Source organism: Dasypus novemcinctus, chromosome 29 (assembly GCF_030445035.2).
Source record: "Dasypus novemcinctus isolate mDasNov1 chromosome 29, mDasNov1.1.hap2, whole genome shotgun sequence".
Taxonomy (NCBI): Eukaryota; Metazoa; Chordata; class Mammalia; order Cingulata; family Dasypodidae; genus Dasypus; species Dasypus novemcinctus.
In genome coordinates this window covers 26,892,974-26,918,192 of record NC_080701.1, presented here as the reverse complement: position 1 = coordinate 26,918,192, position 25,219 = coordinate 26,892,974, and the positions used below count along the sequence as shown (strand labels likewise).

General features: G+C 46.4%; 2 protein-coding genes across 4 annotated transcripts in view; one reads left to right on the top strand and one right to left on the bottom strand.

The window, feature by feature from the left end:
- The first annotated feature begins 208 nt into the window (after window positions 1-208).
- On the top strand, window positions 209-18,077 carry CHRNA6 (cholinergic receptor nicotinic alpha 6 subunit). 3 transcript variants are annotated; one of them, XM_071212553.1, is made up of 6 exons: window positions 209-629; window positions 2,515-2,654; window positions 9,795-9,839; window positions 10,612-10,721; window positions 10,816-11,794; window positions 13,525-18,077. In XM_071212553.1, the coding sequence occupies exons 3-6, from the start codon at window positions 9,813-9,815 to the stop codon at window positions 13,654-13,656; spliced, it is 1,248 nt and encodes a 415-aa protein (XP_071068654.1). In that variant the 5' UTR covers window positions 209-629; window positions 2,515-2,654; window positions 9,795-9,812; the 3' UTR covers window positions 13,657-18,077. The 3 variants fall into 3 exon arrangements, with proteins under 3 accessions (XP_071068654.1, XP_071068655.1, XP_004478329.2); XM_071212554.1 differs by having other exon boundaries at window positions 245-614; window positions 13,525-17,373; XM_004478272.2 differs by having other exon boundaries at window positions 334-768; window positions 13,525-17,373.
- A 1,986-nt stretch (window positions 18,078-20,063) lies between these two features.
- Window positions 20,064-25,219, bottom strand: part of CHRNB3 (cholinergic receptor nicotinic beta 3 subunit) — a 31,403-nt gene continuing 26,247 nt past the window's right edge. The window contains exon 6 of the mRNA XM_004478271.3: window positions 20,064-24,243. Coding sequence (XP_004478328.2) covers window positions 24,109-24,243 — 135 coding nt within the window. The 3' untranslated portion in view covers window positions 20,064-24,108. The remainder of the gene's footprint in view (window positions 24,244-25,219) is intronic.

Genomic DNA, 25,219 nt, shown 5'->3' with positions numbered 1-25,219 from the left:
ATCCTGACTTCCACCTTCCTTCCTCGCATTCCCCTACATCTGATCCCCAGGTCTGAGTGGCGATCATTAACGCTCAAAAGACCTGAGGCCCTGGACGCTGCAAAAACCGAGTTAATCCTGTTCTCTCTAGCCTGCCCTTAGGAAGACAGCTCCCCCGGGCTCCTCGTTGAGAAAGTTTTCCGACCACGAGGATTTGCTGATGCAGCCTAGATGAGCAAGAGAACGCAACCAGAGCACACGCTTTGGAAACTAGCCTGTGCCTTACCTGTCGTTGGCGCTCAGTAAATGTCAGTTATTCTCCTACAAGTTCCCCTAAGGTTGAGCCTGTACGACAGACAGACTTCCTCTATGAAGCCACGGGAAGGTTTTCTGCTCTCCCTTGTGCCCGTGGACCCCTTCCCTTGCTGGTTTTCTTCACTATTCCTGCAGGAAAAGAGATCTGGGATGACGGAGAATGTGATGACTCATCGGACATCGGCTTGAGCCCTCTTAAAACCTGCTCCTTACATCTGCCGCAGTCCCTGTGGCTGGGGACACCTGGGCACGTTCTGTGGATGTTTTTATTTCACGGAAGACACACCTGGGTGGCAGGGGACGCTGACTGAAGGTCTGAGGCGAGTCGCTCTCTGGTAGCTCTTTGTTTTCCTCAATCCTTTGCCTAGAAAAAGAAAGCAGTGTGTGTTTTTATCATGCTGGCCAGCCAGGGTCGAGGATTCCTTCGCTTTGGTTTGTGTCTGTGTCTGTGTCTTTTTATATATTCCCTGAAAGGTAGGTTTTTTCTCATATTCCCTTTTTCAGTTACATGTATTTACTTTTCTTAGTTGTGCTTCAAATGAGCAGATATGAAATATTCTGTGGGTTTCTATGTAAAGTTTCTGCATAGGAATCCCCACTGTCAAAACTGTCAATAAATTGGTTTCTTTGCTTTGTTTTGTTTCTTTTGGATTAAGACTGAGATTTTTTGGAGGGGTAGGGAGGGACAATGGAACATACTGTAAACCACATTTTACTTTCTTTTCCCAGTTCAAGTGATAATAATAAGAAGGATGCAATTTTCCATTCTTCTCTGCTATGAATGTATTTTATTTATTACTAGTTGTATTTAATATTTTTTCAAAACTGTGATGTCATTGTTACTTGATGCTGTTATTCAATCTATAAACCCTTCCGTTTTGTAGGTGATCATGTGTTTTGGGGGAAACATGTCCTATTGCTAGGCTGACATGTGTGCTGAGAGTTAGGGCATTCGTTTTAAAAGTTAAGACAGGAGTGGACAGCTGGTGGCTCTTCTGACCAAAGCCACCTTTCCCTGTCCCGTTAGGTTTGCAGATGTCTTGTTCTTCAAGACCCTTGGAAGATTTTTCTAAAGTATCTCAACGGGGGAGAAAAAGGGGTGATGGGGAGCATTTTTTATCCAGTTCCTTTCATGTACAAGTATTTTTATCATTATTAATTATGATGGCAAGAATGATATTTTACATTTAAAAAATTTCTTTCCTGCAGAAATTCCAGTGTTTCCAAAGGCATTTGTCAAGCAACTATTTTATTTAGTACTATAACAGCTTTCTTTTCATTCTTTTTTTTCCTGATGAGCTTTTCGATCCCTTCATTTTTTTTTTTTTTCTTTCAAGGTATAAATCAATTTCGGAAATTTGTGGAATGTTATTTCAGGTGTCAAATTTTAATTCTGTAAGGGAAAATGTAGAGGGGTTATTAATAGGTCAAATGAAGGTAAGTGACACTTTAAATGCATTCTTTAAAAAATACAGAGAGATGCATCGAACTGTTGTCCAGAATTTAATCTCTGAAAATGCTGTAATTTAAGAACCAGTTTTGAGGACTTTTAAAAATGGTTTGAGTAAATATGCATTCAAACCTTGCATTCTCACAAATCTACAAAACAATTGAATTTCAAAGTTGACTTTAAGAGGAAGTATGGCTGGTTAATACCTTAATGAAATTACTAGCCATTTCAGTTTGCTTTGTGAGGCTTCTCCAGCTAACCACCCAGCTGGTGTTAGAAATGGGTCATTCTGATCAATATTTTGGACAAGGCAGAGCAGGATTTTTTCCATAACTACTGAAAGGCTTCTAGTCTGATCAAGACCGTTATCACGTAACGTTGCATGACCTAAGCAAAAACGCCAGACCTCATGTCTATCCCTTTACCTTTCTGGTACTGGAGACTTAAACAGACTTTCCAAAAGTGCTATCGACATGATTTCATTGCTCACCCCCCTCGTCCTGGGAGGTAGGCTTTGCTCTTCTCTCTGATTGAAAGGGGGAGGCTAGGAAAGTGAGGCGACTCCCTCAGGCGACAGGGCGAGGGGCAGCGGTGCGTGGGAAGTGGGTGCGGTGGGAGCACGCACAGGTAGAGAGCACACTGGCTGGATGCTCACCTGGCTGGAACCCCCACTCCCCGTGGTACCCCGGGACTGGAGCCTGCCTGCAACCGCCCCACCTGCCTGCATCTTCTCTGTTCCTCTAACCCTTCCCTCCGTTTGCCCACTGCAGGCTGCGCAGGCTGTGCGTCTGAAGAGAGACTCTTTCACCAACTGTTTTCTCGTTATAACCAGTTCATCAGGCCCGTGGAAAATGTGTCTGATCCTGTCACGGTGCATTTCGAAGTGGCCATCACACAGCTGGCCAACGTGGTGAGTGCTGTTTCCTCACCAGGTGTATGGGGGGACCAGAGCGGTCCCAAACGTTCTTGCACTTTTTGCAAGGGAATGAAAAAAATGCAAACAAACAAACATACACGTGAATGATTGCTTCAAAGCAATCCCTAAGGAAGGAGACACTTTCCCAAATGATGCTGTAACTCTTCACCTTTAGGCAGTGCTTTAATGGAAACTTTTTCAGAACCAGTTTATAAAACAAAGAAGGGAGGTGAATCTGGGGACAGAATACCAAGTGAGCTAACTTTATGGTGCATCTAGTATGTGTTTATACTTTGTCGTTATCCTTACCTGCCTTTTACAACTGAGGAAATGGAAACTCTGTTAAGTAACTTTCCCAAGGTCATACAATTAAAAAAAATGCAAGCTGGTCCAGCTCCAAAGCTTCTGCTCGTTTTACCCGATAGAAAAAGCATTGCTTTGAAGGTCTGCCGTGTTATGTAAGGCAAGAAAAATTCACTTTCTTGCAGAAATCGTTCCATCCAGTCCTGGAAAAAACATATCGAATGGGAATTTGGAGATCTGATTTTCATCTGCTGCTGCCGTGTTCAAGGGCAATTCGAAACATGCTTCTTTGGTGTAATCTTTACTCCCAAGTTGCTGGGCAAGGGGATCGTGGGACCCGGGACCCTGGAGCAGAGCAGGGTTCGGGGCTCCAGCCCAGGCACGGGAGGGGGCAGGACTGGCCTGAGGCTACATGCCTGGACCAAAATCTAGGACAAGGCAGGCCAGGAAGGGAGGGAAGCCTGAAGCAGCGGCTGAGAGGCGGTTAGTGTCAGTTCCAAGACAACGGTGCCCAGAAGGAGAGGGCTCTCCTCACATCCTTAGCAGCCCCCGTCTAAGAACAGGGAAGGCGCCCCCCTGCCCCCTGCCTCGTCCCTGGGTGAGATGGCGGGGGCTTCTCCAGGTATCCCTGGGGACAGACCTTACTTACAGATGTGCAGCCACCGCCTGCCGGGCGTCTCTAGTCCGTGTACCCAGCGCACTGAGCGGCGCCTGGCTGAGTCTAGCTTTTCTGGTGGGACGGGCTGTCTCCTGAGCCCGGCTCAGTGGGGAGGGCCACCACGGAGGTGGGGGCCTCCGTGGCTCTATCAGAGCAGGGAATGGTGACCCACAGGCCACACTTCAGCCAACAAGGGGCAACTGGAGTTGGAAGGCACCAGCTGGGTGACCTCTTTCCGGGCCTCGGCTAGCGGTCCCGTAGCTTCTGGTCCAGGATGGAAGATGAACAACAGCAACAACAAAGCCAGTTATTTTCTCTCCTCTGGATGAGCCCACTCATTCCTTTCATAAATATTAAATAGCTGCCTCTTCTGATCTCTTTCGCGCCCCTTATTAACTCAGGACTGGTCGTCTGGACTCTTTGCTGGGAGCCATCCTGGCTGGGGATTGGGGTGGGGGTGGAAAGCCGCACTGAGTTTCACCTGAAGGCTGTGAGGGCCAGCTCGGTGGGCAGCGTCCCCCAAAGTCCCGGGTGCTGGACCCTTTCAGGACAGTGCTCTGGAGACGGTGGGTGTCGGACGGCTGTGTGCAGATCGTGACAACATCTCGAGACAGACTTAGGGTCTGTATCAGCCAGAAAGTGCATTTGGCTGCTCGTGGTAGAAATTTTAAAATACAGCTTAAATAACAGTGGTGCACTGCCCAACTCCTGGTATGCCGCTCACCTGGACTACAGTGCTAAAACCACCCTTGATGCCAGTGGCCGGGGTTTCATCTACCTTGAGATTTCACCCTCTCTAGCAGGTGGCTTCTTCCTTTACCATCGCCTCAGGGTCCAGGGTAACTCCTCTATTTCCAGCTGTGATAGTCACACTCTTGGCAAGAAGTGCGAGGAAGGGAGTAAAGAGCAAAAGGGGCGCCCACCAGCCACCTGAGATTCCCTAGTCCTACCTCCTTCTGCTTTCTCTCTCTCTGGCTATCTACCAGGGAGACTGGAGAATGTAGTGGTTTTTCTTCATTGATATTTTTATTGAGATAATTTTAGATTCACATGCAGTCATATGAAATAATAGAGAGTCCTTTTATCCTTTTCCCCCGGTGGCAACCACCACTCTGTCCTCCATTTCTAAAATTTGGTCATTTCAAGAATATTCTAGGGGAGCAGGTGTAGCTCAGTGATTGAGCTTCAAATATGAGGTCCGGGGCTCAAGCCCTGGTACCCCTAAAAAAACATAAAGTTATAAAAATGGAGTTAGAGTATGTAACCTTTTGGGATGGTGTCTTTCCCAGTCATTGTAACTCCCTGGAGAGTCATCCAAGTTGTTGCATGTATCAGTAGTTCATTACTCTCTGTTGCTGAGAAGTGTTCCATGGGATTGGTGTACTGCAGGGTGTTGAAGGACATCTGGGATGACTGAAGGACATCTGGGCTGATTCCACTTTGGGGCTGTTATGAGTAAAGCTGTGGTGTTTTTTTTTTGAAATATTTATTTATTTTATTTATTTATCTCCCCTTCCCCCTTGTTGTCTGCTCTCTGTGTCTATTTGCTGCGTGCACTTTGTCCGCTTCTGTTGTTGTCAGCAGCACAGGAATCTGTGTTTCTTTTTGTTGCGTCATCTTGTTGTGTCAGCTCTGTGTGTGTGTGTGGCGCCATTCCTGGGCAGGCTGGACTTTCCGCTGGGCGGCTTTCCTTAATGGGGCGCACTCCTTGCGTGTGGGGCTCCCCTATGCAGGGACACCCCTGCATGGCAGGGCACTCCTTGCGCGCATCAGCACTGCGCATGGGCCAGCTCCACACGGGTCAAGGAGGCCCAGGGTTTGAACCGCGGACCTCCCGTGTGGTAGATGGACGCCCTAACCACTGGGCCAAGTCCGCTTCCCCATGCACTGTTTTTGAATGCAAATAAGTATTCATTTTTCTGGGGTGAATGCTTCAGCATAATGTTTTTGAGGTTCATCCACATTGTAGCATGTGTCAGTGCTTCATTGTCTTTTATTCCTGAATAATATTCCATTGCATGGCCCTGCTTTTTAAAAGTTAATGTTTGCATGGCCTATCTTTTTCCATCCTTTTGCTTTCAACTTCCCCGTGTCATTGCATTTGAAGTGAGTTTCTTGTTAAAAACTTACGGTTGGGTCACCTCATGCAGACCAGAAGTCGCAGGACGTATAGTTTTAATTTGGCTAGCGACATAGTTTCCCAGGAAAGTGGGACAGTAAGTGTTGGGTGGCCAACCAGCAATCTGTAACATAGGACCGCAGATGGAGACCAGATGGACACCCGTGGATGCAGAAGAAAAGATGGCAGGGGCCAGTTAGAACAGGAACACAGTTTAAGAGGCCAGGCACCATCTTTGTGAGGATTCTGCAGCCACCAAATCAGTGTCAGGTCCATGCCGTGGAGTTAGGTCAGAAGTGATATACAGGGGAGACAAATCCAAAGGGCCTGTGGGTTCAGGAAGGGCAGTGGTGATCTCCAGGCTACTCCATTTGGTCTTTAACCTAGGCATAGCTATCTCCAGCGTTGGCCTATTGGAGGCGACTAGTGCTCATGTGGGGTCACCAGAAGTCTTGTGGACCACATGCATTGTCTCCACTGAGCCACAGTGAGCTCTGGGGATGGCTCTGGGATGCAGTACAGCCATGGTGCACAATCACCCCTCTCTTCTAGGAACCCAGTGGGTCTGAGCCCCCAGAATGGCCTCAGAGCAGCAGAAGAGTTCCACGTGGAGGTGTCTGTCTACTGTCCAAGCAGAATGGCCTTGGCTGTGAAGTTTTCTGGGTAGATGATCTTCCAGTGTAGGCACATGTCCACTGTTCTCCACACAGGGATCCAGGAAAAAGCCGCTGCCCAATGTTTTTTGTTCTTTTGAAAGATTTCTATTTTATTTATTTATCTCCTACCCCTTGTTGTTTCCACTTGCTGTCTGCTCTCTGTGTCCATTTGCCATGTGCTCTCTGTGTCTGCTCGTCTTCTCTTTAGGAGGCACTGGGGACTGAATATGGGTCCTCCCACGTGGGAGAGAGGGACTCAATCTGTTGAGCCACCTCAGCACCCTGCTTTGTTGTGCCTCTCATTGTCTTTCCTCTTTGTATCTCTTTGTTGTGACATCTTATTGTGCCAGCTCACTCTCTTGCTTATCTTCTCCAGAAGGCACCAGGAACCGAACCTGGGACCTCCCGTGTGGTAGGCAGGAGCCCAACTGCTTGAGCCATATCTGCTTCCCATGTGCAATGCTTTTGATGACCTGGCATAGCTGAAATGACAAACTGAAAGCTCTTGTAACTGCAGACCACCCAGCTTTTCTAATACGATTCTCTGAGTCAGTGGTGCTGCTCCAGAAACTAGCTGATTTGAAATCATAACTCAGTTTCATGCCACCTGGGTGTCAGCTAACATTTTCCCCCAAGAAATAGGCACAGGATAATGGGCCCAGGAAGGCAGGTGCTGCGGTGGGTCTCTGGCCTCCTCCAGGTGGGATGTCTGACAGCAGCGCCTGTGACCACAGAGGTGGTCTGGAATTGGATGGAGACGAGGACATGCCAGACCAAGTCCCATCCATAAAGCTGGCTGACACCGCGGAAGCAGTGCCACCTTCACCAAGCAGGTCCACGCAACACAGAGCTCGACCACATGGAGCCCCAGCGGCCTGGAAAGTGTGCGTGGGGAGACAGGGATATGGTCAGGAAGGTATTGCCAGCAGATTTTTTTTTTTTTTAAGATTTACTTTACTTATTTCTCTCCCCTTCCCCTCCGTTGTCTGCTCTCTGTGTCCATTCGTTATGTGTCCTTCTGCCTCTGCTTGCATTATCCTTAGGCACTGGGAAAATATCTTTTTGTTGCATCATTTTGCTGCGTCAGCTCTCCGTGTATGTGGCACCACTCCTGGGCAGGCTGCGCTTTTTTCACGTGGGGCAGCTCTCCATGTGGGGCACACTCCTTGCGTGTGGGGCTCCCCTACACGGGGGTGCCCCTGTGTGGCAGGGCACTCCTTGCACATATCAGCACTGCACGTGGGCCAGCTCCACATGGGTCAGGAGGCCCTGGATTTGGACCCTGGCCCTCCATACTGTAGACGGACGCCCTATCCATTGAGCCCCTCCCACTTCCCTGCCAGCAGATTTTGAGTCTCTGAACGCAGCATCCACACTAGTTCAGAGAGGATGCAGGTTTTGATGATCAGCGGGTTAGGCCAATTACCTTTGGGGCTCTTCTGGGACTGAGAACGCAGAGCCAGCCCCTCCTTCAGTGACAGCTAGTGGAGTTTTTGACCTGGCCTCTGCTGTCATCTGTAGCTAACAAATTTGACAAGGTGATCCTCTCATAACCAGGAGCCATCTGAGGCTTGCATAATTGTAAAGACATGGACCGCTTGGCCGGGGGACAAGGAGAGCCCTCTGTGCTTCCCCTGCCAAATAGAACACCATGACTGTCGCTCCTTTTGCTGACCTCTTGTAAGCCCGGGGGCTTACCGTGGGTTGGCACAAACCCATTGGAGGTAGGGAGTATGGCGTGGTCTCCAGTTGGCCAGTGAGTCTTCTAGCGAAGGTAGCAATGAGAAGGCGGGGGGCTAGGGGAGGACCATGGAGAGGTTCAGTAAACCTGAGCCCTGGCTACAGCGTCCTCTGCCACAGTGGAGCTGCTCGACTCTGGACTGTGCTTTTGCATCTTGGGAAGCAAGGTTGGCTGGGTAGGTTTGGGATTCACCAATGGCCCCTGCGTGCCTATCAACAACCCCAGTCTGTTATTTGGTAAGGCTGGTGCTGAAGTTCTGCTTATGTCTTCATAGCTTCCCACTGAGAGTTGGTGGCTTCCGAGGAGCTCGTTCTATCTGGGATGGCAGCCTGGAATGCTCTTTCTCCTGGTAGCCCATGACTCTCCTCAGGTCACTTAGGTATTTTGCTTGTACATCACCTCCTCAGAGAAACCAACCTTGACCATCCTGTCTAAAATAGACATGCGTGTGTGAGTATGCACACATATGTACCACTCCATCCCTCTTTATTTTTCTTCATAGGGCTTATCACTATCTATCATTATATTATGTATCTATTATTAATTTTTTTACCTTCTCTACTAATATCTGAGACCCAGGAACTTTTCTGGGAAACTTTTCCTATCCTGTCCTGTTTACTTCTACAGCCCAAGCATTTATAAAGCACATAATAGGGGAAGTGGATTTGGCTCAACGGATAGAGCATCCACCTACCACATGGGAGGTCCAGGGTTCAAACCCAGGGTCTCCTGATCCGTGTGGTGAGCTGGCCCATGCGCAGTGCTGATGCGCGCAAGGAGTGCCGTGCCACGCAGAGGTGTCCCCTGCGTAGGGAAGACCCACGTGCAAGGAATGCACACCGTAAGGAGATCTGCCCTGTGCGAAGAAAGCACAGCCTGCCCAGGAGTGGTGCTGCACACACGGAGAGCTGACACAACAAGATGATGCAACAAAAGTAGACACAGATTCCTGGTGCTGCTGATAAGGATGGAAGCAGTCACAGAAGAACACACAGCGAAGAGAGCAGACAACTGGGGGGGCAGTGAGGAAGGGGAGAGAAAAAAAATCTTTTGAAAAAAAGCACATAATAGGTTCTCACCAAATATTTGAGAAATGAATGATTTAAGCAGTCAGAGGTGGGCTGAGTGGAGGTGGGAGACGCACTGTGGGCTGAGTGGCAAATTCTCGCTGTGATATTCTATAGTGAGCTGAGGCTGATATTGGAGGAAGGAGTCCTGAGGCACAGTTGAAGAAAGGAGGCTTTTAGGGAGCTGGGAAGAAGATGGCAAGGATGGAGACCCAGGTCGGAGACCCATCACCATCTTGACATTCTCTTCCTTCCTCTCTTTTCTTTTTCCACCCTTTCTCTTCTCTTCTTTCTTTCCTTTCATGGAACTGGAAAACTTTATGGGCTGAGATGATCAGGAAAATCTTAACAGAAAAGGCAAGACTTACACCACCTTTCAAAGACAGTTTGAATGCCATGTTTCCTTTCAGTCAATAGGGTTGAGACCAGATGTGGAAATACTGTACCTTGATGTATACAAAATGCCTTTTATATAGTGCCCTTTTGCTCTTCATGCTCTCCTTGATTAACATAAATAATTCAGATTTGGCTAAGACCCACCTCTATCACCAAGTACATTTGAGCCTAAAAATGTTATTTCTTCTCCCCAGGATGAAGTAAACCAGATCATGGAAACCAATCTGTGGCTGCGTCATGTATGTGTCTACAGCACAGGTCCCTATCTTTGAACTATGGTACTCGTGTGTCAGCTAAATAACATTTGCTGGATAGAATTCACTAGCTTTCCCTCTTTCCAGTTCCAACTTGGGATCAATCATGTAGAATAGTACCCACCTGTCATCACCAAAGCTTAAAGTTCAGCTCTGGTAAGAGCAGGCTTGATGCGCGCTTCACAGGTGCAGAAATGTAGGGACAAGGTCTCTTGGACATAGAAACGTCTATCATTTCTAGTTTCTGCTCTCAAGTCTCCTATTTTTATCTGTAACTTGAGCACCGGGGTCAGACGCTTGCCCATTCTTTGATCCCTGCTGCACTGGGTCTGGGAAAGTCAGTAGCAAAGTCATGAGTATGTACGTTAGAGTCCCACCAGCTGCTTTAGTCACTCATGCCATCTCTTCCTTTCTATCTTAATCTTTTACACAGATTTTGTAGCAAACTCCTCATCCTGTACTTGAACTATTGCTACTCCAGTTTGAGTATAGTCCATGGAACATGGAAGTTGAGCCTGTCACCTTGACCGGATACTTAATAATAAATAGATAATCAGTTAATTAAATATTTGCCAAAATCACCCCCAGGATTTAGTCTCCCAGTTTTTGATACAAACCAATGGGCTCCTGAAAACTCATTCAACCTCAACCAAGTAGAAACAACACTAGAATTTTTTTTCCCCCAAATAACCATACAGAATTCATAGTGAAGGAAAGTTACTAAGACATTTTTTAAAGGCACTTCTATTTCCTTTAGATCTGGAAGGATTATAAACTGCGCTGGGATCCCATGGACTATGACGGCATTGAGACTCTGCGTGTTCCTGCGGATAAGATTTGGAAGCCTGACATTGTTCTCTATAACAAGTATGGCGGTCATCGTCTCTTGCCAAAGTTGCCTTTGATACCTGCTGAGCCCGAGCAAAGGGGTGTTGCTAATGGTGTCTGGCTTACTTTGCAGTGCTGTTGGTGACTTCCAAGTTGAAGGCAAGACCAAAGCTCTTCTTAAATACGATGGCATGATTACCTGGACTCCACCGGCTATTTTTAAGAGTTCCTGCCCTATGGACATCACCTTTTTCCCTTTTGATCATCAGAATTGTTCCCTGAAATTTGGCTCCTGGTCCTATGACAAAGCTAAAGTTGATCTTCTAATCATTGGCTCAAAAGTGGATATGAATGATTTCTGGGAAAACAGCGAATGGGAAATTGTGGATGCTTCCGGCTACAAGCATGACATAAAATACAACTGTTGCGAAGAGATATACACAGATATCACCTATTCTTTTTACATTAGAAGACTGCCCATGTTTTATACCATTAATCTGATTATCCCCTGCCTCTTTATTTCATTCCTGACTGTGTTGGTCTTTTATCTTCCTTCGGAGTGTGGTGAAAAAGTAACACTTTGCATTTCAGTTCTGCTTTCTCTGACTGTGTTTCTGCTGGTGATCACAGAAACCATCCCCTCCACGTCCCTTGTGATCCCACTGGTGGGCGAGTACCTGCTCTTCACCATGATCTTCGTCACCCTGTCCATTGTGGTGACGGTCTTTGTGTTAAACATACACTATCGCACTCCAGCAACACACACCATGCCCAAGTGGGTGAAGACGGTTTTCCTCCAGCTGCTACCCCGGATCCTAATGATGAGGAGGCCTCTGGACAAGAGGAAGAAGACGAGTTCCGTCGGAAACCCCAAAGGCATTCCCAGTAAGCCTGCCCAAGTCAAGTTTGCTAGCCGTGTAGAGCCCAAACTTCTTGAAGAGGGCTGCCACTGCAATAAGTCAAGCGATCTGGCCACCAGCAAGAGAAGACTCAGTCATCAGCCTTTACAATGCATGACCGAAACTTTGGAGAACTCGCCCGAAGTAGAAGATGTGATTAATAGTGTTCAATTCATAGTAGAGAACATGAAGAACCAAAACGAAACCAAGGAGGTAATTGCATGTCTCCTTCATCACGACCAGCTGTCACCCTTAGCAGGCCTACGAGCACTTTATAGACATGGTCAGGTCTGAAGTGTGATTCTGCTTACAAGGGGGCAATCAGGCAATGCTCTTCGGAGAGCCAGCTCTGTTATTATGTGGTGATGCGTGAACTCACAGGCTCACGCTTGGAAGTAGGGTAAGATAAGCAAGATGTAGCACCGGAGGAAAAATCTACATCCAGATGTTTTAGCTGGGGTGATGTCTGGTTAAAATAAATATTAAGGGCAACCTTGGTTAAGAAAACCAAGAGCCAGGGAGTGGATGTGGCTCAAGCAATTGAGCACCTGCTTCCCACAAGGGAGGTCCTGAGTTCGGTTCCTGGTGCCTCCTAGAAAAAACAAGAGCAGACAACAAGGAAAACAAATGAAAAACCAACTCAGGGTAGCCGATGAGTCTCAGTGGTTGAGTGCTGGCTTCCCACATACAAGGTCCCAGGTTCAATCCCCAGCCCCCATACCTCCAAAAGAAACAAAACAAACAAGCAAACAAAAACCAAGAGCCACTGCTCAAAGACACAGTGGCAGATTGAAGGGCAGAAAGGGACACGCTGTCTCCAAAGGGGAAGGAGAAGTGCCTGCAGAGCAGCCTGCACTCTGAGGACTAGGGGGAGGTGGGAGGGAGACTTCTGGCAGTTCCAATCCCGTTATTCTAAATGACAAGGATTTAGGTGCTGACCGAATGAGCCTCAGAGATTGTTAGCATCGTCTCTCAGCACCGGTTTCTCCTCCTGCTTCCTGGAGTCTAACTAGAGCAGCAAGGGCCATCCTCTGCCCCACCAAGAGAGAGCACAAGAGAATCATGGCTAGTTTCCCTACCATGAGGATTACTAGCTGAGGGCATCTGGAAATTCATGCCAGATGTCTGGATTTGAACTCCTACTGCAGCTCCCGGCATCCATAGCTCCTAGTGGAAGGATATGGCAAGACCCAGAGTCTACCCTGTCGGTGCAGAGGAGAATGCATGAATGCCTGTCACACGGGTGGGGCAGGGGGAGGCATCACAGGACAAGATAGCCCAGAAAAACTCATCTTCATGATGACAGCCTCCTAAAATCTAGGAGTCGCCACGGATTTAATCACCACCAGGTAGGGCTCTCAGGACACAACTGCAGCCACGTTAGTGAAAACGGTGGAAGTCAGGAAGAGCGTGAAAATGCTAACGAGTCCTTCATGACCAGCATCCTTGAGGCCTGGGGGCCACCTGCTCCTGATCAGGGTGTCCTCTGTCATCTCTGCGTTCTAACACCTTTCCCCCCCCATTCCTCACCCCCAATACAAATCCATTTCCCAGACTTGCCAGGAGCCCAGAACATCTAGACATGCAAATGACAAGAGCTGAGATACCCGAGCAGCTATTTCTTGAGGGTGTTTTCTTGCAGGCAGGGAAGGTCCTTTCTTGCCCCAAGAAATCAAAGATTATTTAGGTCTTCTGCATGCTCCGTGGCCAGCTTCATGAGACATTAACTGGGTGCATGCTCATATTCACTCCCCATCAGACAAAACGAAGTTTTTTACGTGTGCTATGTAGGATGACATAGGTTAACCAAAACAAGACTGATATATTTGGTTTTCAAAATGCCAGGGAAGTCTCATCTGAGAAAAGAAGATGCTTTTTATGAAACAAGTCTCCCACAGTTTTGGCTTAAAAAATAGTGCTTTGACTTCTTGTTTGCCTTTCAGGTAGAAGATGACTGGAAATACGTGGCCATGGTGGTGGACAGAGTTTTCCTTTGGGTCTTTATCATTGTCTGTGTGTTTGGAACTGCGGGGCTTTTTCTGCAGCCACTGCTGGGGAACACAGGAAAATCTTAAGATATGTTTTCCTTTGATCACCAGAAACTTACAGACTCTGTATTTGTTCCATGTTCCCTACCGTAAGGTAAGGGATAGAAAGCTTCTCATCCAAATCCCCCACCTACTAGAGCCGATGACTAGATGGAAAAAGAGGACCCTGTGCAGATCAGGAATGCACTTGCCCTCCGTCGGGGCACGGGGGTGTACTTGAACGTGCTTTATCGTGCTGGAGTCCACAGCTGGCACCACCCACACGTTGGGAGTCAGGCCAGACTTCCCCACACACGTGGCTTCCAGGGACACGAATGACCTGTAATTCGCATCAAGTCACACTAAAAAAAAGAGGTTCTGTTTTACCTCCCATTTATGCGGTTTATTCATACAGTGACACCTGCGAGAGGTGAGTGAAACTTGGACTTGGACCTTGCTGATGATGGTAGCCACACTTGTGGACTATTGTACCCTCGCTTTCCTGTGCACGCGTCTGTGATTTAGCGCACACACGCGGCAGCATTTTTTGATACCTTGATTGGTAAAAACCAGAGTCTATCTTAGCAGGCGGTAGTTAACTAGCATTCATCTGACAGCAGTCTTCAGTGATCACCCAGTCTGCACTGGGCAGGGCATCTCAAGGGTATAGAAATCGGTTCTGCCCCCATGCACTTATAGCTTTTTAGGAAAACTCGTATATGCAGAAAGCTGCAGTACCAGGTACCATGAGGAGAATTCCACTAGAGCAATCAAAATGGGAGAGCATGGTGGCGTGTAGCCAGGCAAACCTGAAGCATCCTGGATTGGGGGTCGAGAGAAGGTGTCCTTCTAGTTTTTCCTCATTAATAGTTTCTGTTTGTTCATTGTAGCTGAGGCTAAAAATAAAGTTAGCTCTTCTATAAGAAATTAATATCTTACACTTTTTGGGGGCAATTTCTTTTCTGCAAGGGAGAATCTTGGGAATTCTGTTTACCCTAGTTTATCCTCTTAGTTGCTGTGAAAATATTATTATAATAATTTTAAAGCAGAAAAAAAAATAAATCTACCTACCCTAACACAAGAACTAATTTCCTGTTTGCCTTTTCCCTTCTATTTTTTGTCAGTATGCATATATAATTTTTTTTTAAGATTTATTTTTTATCTATTTCTCTGCCCTTCCCTGCTCTCCCCCCCACACCCCCCCCAGTTGTCTGCTCTCTGTGCCCATTCGCTGTGTGTTCTTCTGTGTCTGCTTATATTCTTGTCAGTGGCACTGTGAATCTGTGTCTCTTTTTGTTGGGTCATTTTGCTACATCAGCTCTCCATGTGTGCAGTGCCACTCTTGGGCAGGGTACACATTTTTCATGCTGGGTGGATCTCCTTACAGGGTGCACTCCTTGTGTGGGAGGCTCCCCTATGCAGGGGACACCCCTGCGTGGCAGGGCACTCCTTGCGCATGACAGCACTGTGCATGGGCCAGCTCCACACGGGTCAGGAGGCCCTGGGTTTGAACCCTGGACCTCCCATGTGGTAGGTGGATGCTCTATCTGTTGAGCCAAATCCGCTTCCCAGTATATAATTTTACATTTCAATTTTACCTTTCGATTTTGTATTTGGCTTTCTTCTCTAAACGTGATGTCAGCAATATTTCCCCATGTCGTTACCTAGTCTTGAAGAATACTTATAAGTATTGCACAATTTCTATTGTGTTGGTTAGACCATAATTTCTATGATCACAATGTGACTTCTTTGTCTCCTGCTGCTGGAGCAGCAGGCAGAGATCTTGAATTGGAATTACTCTGATTAAAAGTATTTTTACTCCCTCTGCAAGGATTTCTGACACTAACTACCTGGAGTTGGGCTAAACTTCACAGGTCAAGGGCTGGTCCAGCTGCAAGTTCAGGGGTTCTCAGCGGCACCCTCACTTCTGACCAACTGGCTATAAATTTGGGAGTCCCCACCACCTCCTCAGGTTTGGGAATTCATTAGAATGACTGACAGAACTCAGGAACGGGTTATACTTAATGATTGCAGCTTTACTATAAAGGATGTGAATCAGAGACAGCCAAATAAAGAGCTGCACAGAATGAGGTCGGGGATGGTCCCCAATGAGAGACTTCCTCTTCACCCTAGCTTTGGTGTCCAGAGTTTTTATTGGGGTTTCATTACAGAGGCTTGACTGGTTGGCTCAATGCCCACATGGCTGGACTCAATATCCAGCCCTCCTCCCCTGCCTGGAGGTCAAGCTGAGATCACGTGACTCAGAGCCTCAACCCTCTCATCACATGATCGGTCCTTCCAGGGTGGCCAGCTCCGCCCCAAGATTTCGATGTGGCCCACCCTCCCCTGAGTCACCTCCCTAGAATGGGGGTGTGCCACCAGCCTAACAAAGCCACTCCTGTCTAATTCCAAAGATTGAGAGGGTCTTCCACAGGAACTGGGGACAGAGGCCAGCCAAGTTCCTTATTATACAACCCTCTCATATTTGTGATTGTAGAACCTACATTTTATCTTCCTATTTTTACAGAAGGCTGATGGCTACTTTTTTAAAAAAAAATGGTTTTGGGGGGAAACATATATACCAGAACTAAATAAAAGAGATTGAATGATTTCATCATATATTTTATGATCATCACATATTTTATGAGGAAAAGACAACAAAGTCAAAATTTTAAAACAAGAGTTTTAAGAACTCTCTTAGAGGAAGATAGCAAAGGGGTGCTCTTAGCCAGGGCAAGGGATCCCCCTTCCTGACTTTTTAAACTATTTTATACTAGTATACCTTGGACTACGCAAACCATCCTTCTAGAAATTAGAAATTCTTAGTGATCCCTAGGGGAGGGAGAGTTTTGTCCTCACAAGTTAACAAAGCTAACAACACAGGTTTAAAAGAAGTTTAGTAAGTATTTGAAAGTAAGTGGAGTCACAGTATTTGTTCAGAACAATGGGGTGCATGGAATGAAAATCTGTAACAGGTCATGAAGAGGTTAAAACACAGAATTTCTTTGTTAATGGAGATTTTCAAACATTCTTAGAATGCTTGACTTGAAACTCTGTTGATTATGATTAGTCATCAATCTGTGTGTGTGTGTGTGTTTGTGTGTGTGTGTTAGGGGGTGTCTTTGTGTATCTGAACTAAAGAATCAGTGACTTTTAGAGATGGAATGGAGCTCATAGATTATTTAACCAACTCTTTTATCTCAAAAGGTAGAGTGGCTTGCCCATGATCACATAGCTAATTAATTAATAACAAATCCAACACAACAATTCTAATCTGGATCATAAATCATTCCCCTGATCCCTGTACAGTACAATGTTTCTCATGGGATGGGAAGAGGAAGAGATAATAAATCAACTGAGAGCGTCCAGCTTCTCCTCTACCCTCACAGTCAGCCCACAGGGATTGAATCTGTGGCTGTGAACCCGTTAGTAAATAATCCTTTGTTATTAGATAAGGGGGCCCAAACTGAATGAGGATGGGCCTAAGACAAAATGGCGGAAGTCCTTATGAGCAAAGAAACTGGAGACAGAAAGATAATCCACAGGGAGCAGCCAGAAGCCGGAAGTCAAGGGAACCTGGAAGGGAAGGTGCGCCATGTGCATTGCCATGTAATAGAAAGGCCAAGGACAAGGGCTCCCCAGCACCCGGCCCCAGAATGCCACGATCTTGGGGGAGAAAACCTCACCTTGCCAATATCTCGGGTTTGGGCTTCTTCTAGCCTCAAAACTGTGGGCCAATAAATTCCCATTGTTTAAATCAACCCATTGCATGGTCTCTGTTTTAGTAGCTGGGAAACGAATACACCCCAACAAACCAGGGGTAATGCCTAGAGTAGGAAGAGTGGGGGTGGGGGGTGCATCTTTCACAGTCGGTAGCCAGTAGGGGGAAGAAAGCTTTGTAATGGAAACAAGGTTAGGTAGATGGAGTAGCAAAGGCTCTCTAACTTAAGGAAGATCAGGACTATTTGTTGGCAAAACCAAATCAGTTATTTTAACAGGGGTGGGGATTGCAAACATCTCAGGTAGACTATACGGGAGTCTTCAGAAGGAAATCAATCACTGAGGTCACAAATTGTGCTGCTATCAGACATTTGGGGAAGACAAGCCACAGGCCAGAGTGGAAGCACCCCGGGGTTTCATCTCCTTGACTACTCTACCAGTTCACGCTTCCCTTGGCAGAACCAGCAGAAACTGGGTAGAAAAGAAAAGCCTTAGAAGGAGCCAAGCTGGAGGGGAGTACCATCTAGAGGCCCACTTGTCCTCGAGCTCCAGTCCATTGTCAGCAATGATGGACTGTGGGTCCAAGAGCTTGGTCTTCTGATTTTTCAAGAGAAACCAAAAATCCAGGGTTGGTTGGTTGGTTTGCTTGCTTGTTATATATAAAATCCCTTAGTTTTAAAATGTGGCAGTTAAGAAACAAAAATAAAGTCTTTGTGTTAGCCAAATAAAACATGTTTGTAGGGCTATGAGTGTGCAGTCTTTGATTGAACAAACTGAGGCTTGATTCTCTCTTTTGGGAAACGTAACACTGAGAAGGCAAAATGGAAATAGAAGGAGAAAAACCAGCAGGGGAAAAAAGGAGAGGACCGCAGGATGTGGGAGAGGAAGAGGTAGACTCTGAGATGTCCCTGTCCAAGATCAATTTCTCCTAAGGCTCAGAGAGAAGTTGGGGTTGGAACTCTTGACTTTGGAACGATCACCTGAACCCCTCAGTAGTATCTAGTGATTCCCAATTGGAAATGCTTTTGCAAACCTCCCTCCCCCCCCCACACACACACAACCTCCAGTTGGTGTTTAGAAAATGTCTAAGAGGGCATTTTTGGTTGTCACAATGATTGCAGGCGCTTTTTGTCATCTAGGGACACTAAGCACCCTGCAAAGTGTAGGACAGGCCAATGTAGAATGTCCATAATGGCCCCTATGAAAAATTGGGAGCCCTTGTGCAAACATTCATTTGGGGCAAGTTGTGAAGGCAAATGCTTAGCAGGCTTGTTGAGGGGCAGCTGTAGTACCTTCACTGAGTACTTCTCAGTGGCCAGGATCACTCACCCTGCTGGAGAAACAGTGGAGTTGACCTTTTTTTAAAATAGGAGGTACTGGGAATTGAGCCCAGGACCTTGTACATGGAAAGCAGGTGCTCAACCACTGAGCTACGTCTGCTCCCCAAGGATTGGCACTTTCTGCAGATGAAGAGGACTTTCCTCTCTAAGCAGGGATGATCATAATGCGGTCCTCAGAGGGCTGTCTAGGTTTCCTCAGATCATCTGCACAATGTTTCCTCCCCTTCTTTCCATTAATTTTCCTTTGGATGCTGCATTCTCCGGGCTCTCCTCCTGTTGCCCAAAGCTAGGGCCACAGCAGAGCAATCTCATGTGGGCATGTTGAATTCTATGACAGGGGAAGCGGATGTGGCTCAAGCAATTGGGCTCCCATCTGCCGTAGGGGAGGTCCAGGGTTCGATTCCCGGGGTCTCTTGGTGAAAGCGAGCTGGCTGGCGTGGTGGGCTGGTCTGAGTGGAGTGCCGGCCCATGTGGAGTGCTGGCCCATGCAGAAGTGCTGGCCCACGTGGAGTGCCGCCCTGCACCAGAGTGCCAGCCAACACAGAGAGCTGGCACAGCAAGATGACGCAACAAAAAGAGACACAGAGGGGAGACAATAAGAGACGCAGCAGACCAGGAAGCTGAGGTGGCGCAAGAGATTGAGCACCTCTCCCCTACTCCTGACGGTCCCAAGATCAGCTCCAATGCTGCCTAAAGAGAGGACAATCAGACACAGAAGAACCCACAGCAAATTGCGGGGGGGATGGTACTAAATAAATAAATCTAAAAAAAATAAAATTCTGTAACAGGCTAGGCTACTCTCCCCCTACAATTGTTACGCCTGCCTGTCTGTGTGATAATCTGTCAGTAGGTATATATATATATAATTTTAAAGATTTATTTTTTGTTTGTTTCTCCCCCCAACCAGTTGTCTGCTTTCTGTGTCCATTCATGTGTGTTCTTCTGTGACCGCTTCTGTCCTTATCAGCGGCACCGGGAATCTGTGTTTCTTTTTGTTGCGTCATCTTGCTGTGTCAGCTCTCCGTGTGTGTGGCACCATTCCTGGGCAGGCTGCACTTTCTTTCGCACTGGGTGGCTCTCCTTACGGGACGCACTCCTTGCTCGTGGGGCTCCCCTACACGGGGGACACCCCTGCGTGGCACAGCACTCCTTGCGTGCATCAGCACTGCACATGGGCCAGCTCCACACGAGTCAAGGAGGCCCGGGGTTTGAACCACAGACCTCCCATGTGGTAGGTGGATGCCCTATCCACTGGGCCAAGTCCGCTTTCCTGTCAGTAGATATGTTGGAACTCTAAGCTAGCTTTCCCAAACCTAAGATTATGTCCATGAGCCAAAGAGATAATGTTACTTTTATTTTTCAATATTATTTTATTGACTTGCTGAAGAGAAAGTCTTTTTTTTAGAATTTTTCTTTATTTTGAGAATATTTTATACTGATATGACTTTTTTTGGATTTTATTCTTTTTTTTTATTTTTAAAGTTTCAGATTACATATAAGTTACATAGAAAAGATAGGGGATTCCCACATATCCCCTCCCCTCCCCCTCTCGCATTTCCCCCACTAACATCCTTCATTAGCGTGATACATTTGTTACAATTGATGGACAAATATTGAGGCATTGCTATTAAATATGGTCTATAGTTTACCCACTTGGTTTACACTTTGCACCGCACAATTTTATACCTTGAGATTAGCGTTGTTACCTACATAGCAAACTAACGAGTTAAAATGTCAAATAGTTGAGTAAAACTGCAGATAACACGAAAAATAAACAGAAGAATTAACCCATGGAAAAATTCATGTAGATAACAGAAGAAAACGTTAAAGTATTATAATTGTAATTAGTGTTCCCCCAACATTCCAGAGGGTATAAGATCCATAAGATCAGAAGAATCGGAGTTCTTGTGAATTAAATATATTATTCACCACAAGTGAACAAACACATGCAATGGCTAAAGAGCAAATTAGCAGGAACATCAAGCTGACAATGTAAGAGTTTAAAGAAATAAAAAAGTATGGGAGAAAAGGTAATAAGTAAAAAACGTGGAAGAGAGAGCCAGGATTGACAGGATACATTCTTTAGAAATGTTAAGAGGGGGAGAGAGAGGAGAGAGGAGAGGGGAGGAGGTGGGAGAGGGAAGAGAGGAGAGGAGAGAGAGAGAAAGAGAGAGACAGAGAGAGGAGAGAGTTATAGTGATTAGGTACAAAAGGTCCTACACGTAGACACTTCCAGGTGACATTTCTAAAGTCTAAAGATAAAGAGAAAAGCCTAAGAGTCTCAGGAGGGAAAAAACAGGAACCTTTAGGAATAAGGAATCAGAATCAACCCTCATCATACTACTCATCTCATGGGATAGTGTGGAATAGTGTCTTCAAAATTCTGAGGGAAAATGATTTTGAACCCAGAATTCCATGCTCAGTCAACCTACCACTCAGGTGTGAGGGCAAAATAAATTAGAATTTCAGAAATGAGAGGATTCAGAAAGGTAACCACACTCAAAACCTTTTCTGAAAGAACTTGACAGTGTACTCCCCTGAAATGAAAAACCTGAAGCAAAGAAAGGAGGAAACTTAGGATAAAAATAAAACAGTGATGAGCAGACGAATCAAACAAACAATTGTTTATAATGTGGTTCTAGACAAAATATAATGGTCAATCAATTAACCCTAATAAAGGGGACACAATGTAAAAAATTAATAATTTGGAACTACAATTCTGTATGATTTAGACAAAATATGGGAGGTGATAAGGAAAGAGAAGGGAAGGCACTCAAGGAATTGTTTTGTTATGAGGGTGGCAGCTACAAACAAAACATAATTCTCATCATTGATAAAAATATGTCTGAATATGCTTATTAACAAATTAATAGAAATGGGCACATTACTTTCAAACAATTAGAAAAAAAGAAGGAACAGACAAATGCAGTCAAAAGTGAAAAGGAGGAATAAAAGAAAGAAGACGAAAGCATTGCATGTAGAAAACATAAAACAAGATGGCGGGGAAAAGGCTAAATAGATTTGTAGTGACACGTCAATGGGTTAAACCTTAAGTTGGTTGTTTCAACGTCGCAGCTATAAGGGCACACCTAAAACTAAGGACACTCAGAAAGGGAATTGGATTTATGGCAGGGTGAGGAGAACAATTGCTTCAGGCTAAAATCCAAGAAGGATTTGGCCGCAGAAGCAGAATCTGGACATAGTTTCCCCAATAAATGCTCAAAAGGGTCTCGTTAGGGGCTGGTGGGTTGAAGGGCACCAAGCAGTGTAAGGAAACCCGCTGAGGCACGTGGACACAGGACGGAAAGCCTGAGGGTACCATTTGGGAGATGCCAGACACCTGTAAAGCGGCCATGGCCTGGCCCTCGCCCACCCTCAGCTCCCCTGTTGCGAGCCATTCCAGAAGCTGGGGGAGATGCTGAGTCTGATGAAGAGGATCCGCCAGGCCTTAAGCCAGGAAACCTGGACCAAGCAGCCCCACATGCTTACCAGAACAGGAATTCTCAGGGGCAGGACCTTCCTCCCCAGGTGGATAAAAACTACACTCAAGGGAACTGGACTTGGTTCAATGGACAGAGCGTCTGCCTACCACATGGGAGGTCCCCAGTTCAAACCCTGGGACTCCTTGACCCGTGTGGAGCTGGCCCACGTGCAGCGCTGATGCACGCAAGGAGTGCCGTGCCATGCAGGGGTGTCCCCACGTAGGGGAGCCCCACGCACAAGGAGCTCGCCCCGTAAGGAGAGCCGCCCAGTGCAAAAGGAAGTTCAGCCTGCCCATGAATGGCGCCGCACACAAGGAGAGCTGACACAACAAGATGACACAACAAAGAGAGACACAGATTCCTGGCACCACTGACAAGAATAGACGTGGACACAGAAGAACACACAGCAAAAGGACACAGAGAGCAGACGATGGGGCGGGGTGAGAGAAATAAATGAAAATAAATCTAAAAAAAACCAAAACCTACACTCAGAAGACTTGTCTCTCTTCTCTGACATGAAGTGGGGCAGCTGGGTCGCCACCTACAGACTCCAACCTAGAGCAGTTTTCAGCCCCCTGGAGAAGTGAGTCACCATGAGACTTCTTCCCCTTCTTTTTTATTTTTTAAAGATTTTATTTATGCCCCCCTTGTTGTTTTTTGCACTTGCTGTCTGTTCATCTTCTCCATAGGAGGCACTGGGAACTGATCTTGGGACCCTCCAATGTGGGAGAGAGGTGCTCAATTGCTGGAGCCACTCAGATTCCTGGTTTGTTATGCCTTTCATTGTCTTTCCTCTGTGTCTCTTTGTTGCGTCATCTTTTTGTATCAGCTTGCCTTCACCAGGGGGCCCTGGGAACTGAGCCCAGGACCTCCCACTTGGTAGGTGGGAGCCCAAACGCTTCAGCCACATCCACTTCCCTCCCCTTCTCTTTTCAACTCAGCACTCTTAAGAGACATGGAGATTTGCTCTTTCTGGACAACAAAGGGATTGCTTCCTGAAAGCTTCTGCTGTCCCTTGGACCTGTATTTCCATGAGGCACCACTGTAGCAACCCACTCTACTGGTTATTATTAGGGTGAATTTGCTTAGATAAGGTGAAATAAAAAAGTATTAGTAGAGAATCTTTCATATTTCAATATTCTAAGAGAAATTAGTGGGTGTCAATAAAGGTACTTGTGGTAGCAGATGAATTTGTTACAAGAGGAGCTATTTTGATAAGACCTTAAAGCAAATCACAATTGACAAAAGGTTCTAGTCTCACCATCTGAAAACGGTTATAATGCTGTGAATAAGCCATGAATTACAAATGCCATTTGAGCGAGGCTGCTGTCGATGTCTGTCTTATTTAGGGGGGGTGGTATTACTTGACCGGTTGCATCTTGGGGTCTGTATAATAACCAGTGCTGTGCCACCTGCCGTTGTACCAGTGTAACTTCCCAAAGGGTTGCTGAGACACATTGCAAGAGAAACATCACACCTAGCGAAAAGTCCCGGTTTGCAACTCGGGCGAAACCATGCGGCAATCTAGATGCTACAGGGGACCCAGGTCCCCGCATGCAGATGGCTTGGCCTGGAGACCTCCTGGGTTCTTGAAGGGCTTTGCTAGCTAAGCCTCCTCAGCCTGGCACTTCCTGGGGCATCAGTCCCACAGCCCGCAATAGTCCCAAGTGCCTTCTGGGTTGAGGCCTCAGGCCCGGCGTACAACTCTTCCTGAATATCTGGGGAAACCAAGGCAGGCGCCTGGGACACTTCTGCTCGATTTCAACCCAACTACAAATGAACTGTGGGCGAACCCCCATTTAACAGGTGTTTGCCCACAAAGAGACGCTTACTTTCCGGAGGCCTGGGTTACCTGGGCACCCGTATCTGACTCCTGTAGGCATGCTAGGTGGGTGTCAGTTCTAAGGTAGAATTTGGTCTTTATGTTGTGCCTTTTAAATGGCTCGGGGGACCCGTGGCTAGTGGTAACTCTGTAGCCACATCTTCAAAGCAGGAGTGAAAATCAGGACCGAGCCTGACACGGACACTATCAGGAAGATCCACAGGAAGATGCGGTCGAGAACTTGAGCTACGAATTTCCAGTCTTGTACCACCTGCAAAGCAAGAAAAGATGCTTCAGCTCGAGATGCCGGGCCGCTGTTCTGAATCCCCTTCAAGGGATGTTTAACAAGAAATATTCGGATGAATGGCACTGAAGTTTTCAAAGTGCACGTGACATGTCGCCCACAACACGGGCTCCGATTCTTTCCAGTAACTTCACTAATTGTGCCCAAAGGGAATGGCCTGGGAAAGAGCACTGTCGTTAACACTGAAGGAGTAAAAGGGAAAAAACGGGATTATTGCCACATTTGTCAACTTTATTGATTAAAGTTCAAAACAGGAAAAGTCTGACTTCAGGCAAATAAAGAGCCAGTATATCTTAATGTGATGTTGCCTCTATATATGACATTAACCACAGATTTAAAAATGGGTCAGTATTGTGGCCATTTCCCGTTGCATGTGGGTGTGACTACTCTAGTTCCGGAATGGTGGACTCATCCAGGGAGGAGAACTGGCCAGGGTACAGGGACATTCACAGGGAGCGAGGAAAGTGCATCCCTTTTGTTTGGAAAGGGAGGTGGGGAAAAGGGGAAACAGGTTTAAATGAGTGCCTTCAGGGTAGGACAAGCCCCCAGGGTAGGAAAGTTGGAAGCACAGCAGCGTTTGCTCATCTTTTAAGGGAACAGGAAGATCCCAATTTTATTACATGGAAATTTTGTAAAAATTAAACAGAACAGAAGGCCTGTCATCTGAGAAGAAAGAGTGAACGAACAAGAGGATGCTACAGCAGGAAGCAGGATGCAGAACCTGATTGTATTTCTTGTACTTAGAAGTTTATAAATAAAATCGAGGGGAAAAACACAAAGAAGATAGAGGAAAAGTTACACGTGTCAACCCTAGGTGGTGGGATGGCTAATGATTTCAATCTTCCTATTAAAATACTTAAAGTTATTTAAATCTTTGTATTAGAAGTTTAAAAAGATAAAATAAACAAACAAAAGCCATATAAAAATTCTGTAATGTTTTTTC